Source organism: Tiliqua scincoides, chromosome 2 (assembly GCF_035046505.1).
Source record: "Tiliqua scincoides isolate rTilSci1 chromosome 2, rTilSci1.hap2, whole genome shotgun sequence".
NCBI classification, from domain to species: domain Eukaryota; kingdom Metazoa; phylum Chordata; class Lepidosauria; order Squamata; family Scincidae; genus Tiliqua; species Tiliqua scincoides.
The window spans coordinates 120370349-120374191 of NC_089822.1; the positions used below are offsets into that span (position 1 = coordinate 120370349).

Sequence of the window (3843 nt, forward strand, 5' to 3'; positions counted from 1 at the left end):
GTGCAGCTGTGCCAATGGGGCATGCACTGCACCTTGTGGTGGGGAGGCAGTCACAGGGCCTCCTCAAGGTATGGGAATATTTGTTCCCTTACCACGGGGCTACATTGCAGCTGCACCAGTGCTGGAATGTTGGATAGGATTGGGCCCTAAGGCTGCACTCCTACGCAAGCTTACCTGGGAGTGAGCCCAAACCACAATGAGATGTACTCCTGATTAAACATGCATAGCACTGTGTGCTGAGTTAAGTAATCCTTTGTAGAGGATGGGTAAGGATATGAATGCAGTTTTCTATTTTTCAAAACATGATCCTTTCCACAGACACCATGGAAGAATGGGACAACGCAACCACAGTGACCGAATTTGTGCTTGTGGGTCTCTCCAGCCAATCCCAAGTGCGGGCAGCCTTGTTTGTCCTCTTCCTGATCATGTATCTGGCCACAGTGATTGGGAACAGTCTCATAGTTACATTGATAGTGTGGGATTCTCATCTTCACACCCCCATGTATTTCTTCCTCAGCAACCTCTCCTTCATTGATGTCTGCTATGTCACCACCACAGTCCCACAGATGTTGGCACATTGCTTCACAGACAGGCCCACCATCTCACTTGGTCGATGCTTTGCGCAAATGAATATTGCTATCTTCTTGGCAGAGGCCGAGTGTTTTTTGCTAGCTATCATGGCGTACGACCGCTTTGTGGCCATCTGCAGTCCCCTGCGCTATAGCCTGATCATGCGAAAGAGGGTGTGTGTACTATTTGCTGTTGGTATGTGGTCCACCTCCTTTGCCTTGACCATCATCCCATTTTTCTTCTTGCAGCCACGTTTGTGTGGCAACAATGTACTCAATCACTACCGGTGTGAGGTTCAAGCAGTGCTGAGTCTGGCTTGCTCCGATCTCCGTGCAACTGGGTTGCTCATTCTGATCAGCAGCTTTTTCTCACTTGTACTGCCTTTTGCTTTCATCCTGATGACATATGGCCGCATCGGTCTTGCTGTGCTGCGCATTCGCTCCAAACAAGGGCAGGGCAAGGCCTTGTCCACCTGTGGCTCCCACCTGGCCGTGGTGGGGATCTTCTATGGCTCAGCTATGACCATGTACCTCCGGCGTCAGACCAAGACTTTTAGCAACCAGGAAAAGGTAGCAGCTGTGTTCTATGGGGTTGTCACCCCTATGCTCAACCCTCTGATCTACAGCCTGAGGAATAGGGATGTGAAGGGAGCCTTGTGGAGAATGACTGGGAAAAAAGTTGAAGAATAATTTATCTCAGGAGCTGCTTTCCCTTTATAGATATTCTTTCAGCAGTTTAGACGTTCTTGTGCATTCTGGTACCAGGATTATTTGTGTCCCTTTGATGTAATTAATTTTGTCTAACATGTTTTATACAACATACTTGTGTTTTATTCCATATTTTTTGTTTTATGCTGTGTATTTATGTACCTACTGCATGGGCTTGGGGCAGAATGTTCCATTATGTTTTTCACCTGTGACAGTACACATTTCCCAGTGCTAAAATAAGAAAACAATAAACCCTTCATAACATCTTGCAAAATAGGCTTGGTCTTGATTTTGTGGGCCCACCCATCTTTTCACTATGTACATTGGAGGCCACTTCATCTCACATGTGATCCACCTGCCATCAATTTTAAAAAAAGAAACAATATTTGTATCCCTTTATTCAACAAATAAATTTATTGAATTCCCCTTTATTCATTGGGGAACAGTGATCATGCTGTGATCTGTTTTGACATGCATGTTGTGAGAAGAATACCAGGCAAATCTCTCACAAAAACCCTTGACTTCTGACGGGCGGACTTCCCTCAAATGAGGAGGCTGGTTAGAAGGAGGTTGAAAGGTTGAAAGGGAAGGTAAGAAGAGTCCAATCTCTCCAGAGTGCATGGAGGCTGCTTAAAACAACAATAATAGAGGCCCAGCAGAGGTGTATACCACAAAGAAAGAAGGGTTCCACTAAATTCAGGAGGGTGCCCGCATGGCTTAGAGAGGCCATGTTAGAGCCAAGTTAGAGAACAACTAAGATGATTACTGGGCTGGGGCACCTTCCTTATGAGGAAGGGCTATGGCGTTTGGGCCTCTTCAGCCTAGAAAAGAGGCGCCTTAGGGGGGACATGATTGAGACATACAAAATTATGCAGGGGAAAGATCAAGTGGATAGAGAGATGCTCTTTACAGTCTCACATAACACCAGAACCAGGGGGCATCCACTAAAATTGAGTGTTGGGAGGGTTAGGACAGACAAAAGAAAATATTTCTTTACTCAGCGTGTGGTCGGTCTGTGGAACTCCTTGCCACAGGATGTCATGATGGCATCTGGCCTGGATGCCTTTAAAAGGGGATTGGACAAGTTTCTGGAGGAAAAATCCATTAAGGGTTACAAGCCATGATGTGTATGCGCAACCTCCTGATTTTAGAAATGGGCTATGTCACAATGCCAGATGCAAGGGAGGGCACCAGGATGAGGTCTCTTGTTATCTGGTGTGCTCCCAAATGTGGGGCATTTGGTGGGCTGCTGTGAGATACAGGAAGTTGGACTAGATGGGCCTGTGGCCTGATCCAGTGGGGCATGTTCTTAACAAAAAGAAGTTCTCAAAGTGGTTTACGTCAAATTGAGAAGACAGTTTTCTATGCCAGAGGAGCTCACAGTGTAATACATACAGAGGGCCTTTCCCTCTTTGCATGTCAGCTGAATGTTCTGCCTGATACTCTTAGGATGTAAGAGCGTCCTTCCAGGCTGGACAGCCAGAGGCCTGTGACATCTGTCCTCTCAATCGACACCTCCCTGCACAGCATTCTGAAGTCACAGTCCAAACACTTAAGTGGTACATCCGTAACCCTGGAATATTGTGCATGATGAGCAACTGACCAACAGGATGTTTGCTGTTTTCACAGGGTTCCATGTGTACACTTTTAGCTGAGAGTTCTCATGTTACTACTTTTCTTCTTCTTTATTCCTTATCTGGTGCTTGGAGAGCAGGTTGTCCTCTCAATCAATATACTGCTGTAGGTACCATTGGAATCTGTGTGTCATTTGTGAGACCCACTCTTTGCAATTTCATGTTACTACAGCTCCGAAAACGCTTTACCGCCAGCAAAGGGGTAGTGGAAAATCTCAGAAGACCACTGTAATCTCAAGGAGTTAGTGGTGTACCTTTTGGACTCCTCAAGGGTTCCTAGCTTGCTGCAACAGCCTGCAGTAGTATATTCTCATGTGTGTCCATGTCCAGCAGTGTATATCCTATTCTTATCACTTAATTGGGTGCCTATTCTAAGGCTCTTAGTGTTATCTCAGAAGGTCTCAGCCAAGATTTCAGGTTTGGATACTTGGGGGTGACCTCAGAGTTTGTTCCGGATCTTTCCTCTCTTTGCTAATTTCATCTTGAAAAGCACTGGGCGTTGCTTCATGGCCAAACACCTGCTCTTGAGGGGGCCAGTTTGAACTTCTAATCAGTGCAGGTATAAATATACTCAATGGTACTTTTTAGACATAGGAGATATATATGAGGAAGCGTTGAGATCTGTAATTGTTAGCATACACCATCCTGGAAGGTGCTACACCCACATCACGGCTGCTGAATTGGTGCTCCCCACAAATGACGGGGCATAAGCGTGATGTCTGTTCTGTCTGCTTTCTTGAGACTGTTAACACTGCTTATGAGTTATCAATAAAAGGCATCTGGCTTTTCACATTGATGTGGTTATTGCTTCCTGAATCCAAAGAGAACCATTGATCTCTGGCAATACATCTGGCACTAGCACTACTTTGGAAAGCAGGGACTACTTTTCCTTGTCCCCTCTTCCCAACACAGCCCTTGACAACCACATAAAT

The 3843-nt window shown here is 45.8% G+C and overlaps 1 protein-coding gene across 1 annotated transcript; it reads left to right on the forward strand.

Moving 5' to 3' along the window:
* The first annotated feature begins 323 nt into the window (after positions 1–323).
* LOC136638747 (olfactory receptor 13H1-like) lies at positions 324–1259 on the forward strand. Its single transcript, XM_066612777.1, has one exon. The coding sequence runs from the start codon at positions 324–326 to the stop codon at positions 1257–1259; it is 936 nt and encodes a 311-aa protein (XP_066468874.1).
* The last annotated feature ends 2584 nt before the right edge of the window (positions 1260–3843 follow it).

Excerpts from the sequence above, each read along its gene's own strand:
- LOC136638747 (XM_066612777.1), top strand. The coding sequence starts at position 324 with ATGGAAGAATGGGACAACGCAACCACAGTGACCGAATTTGTGCTTGTG.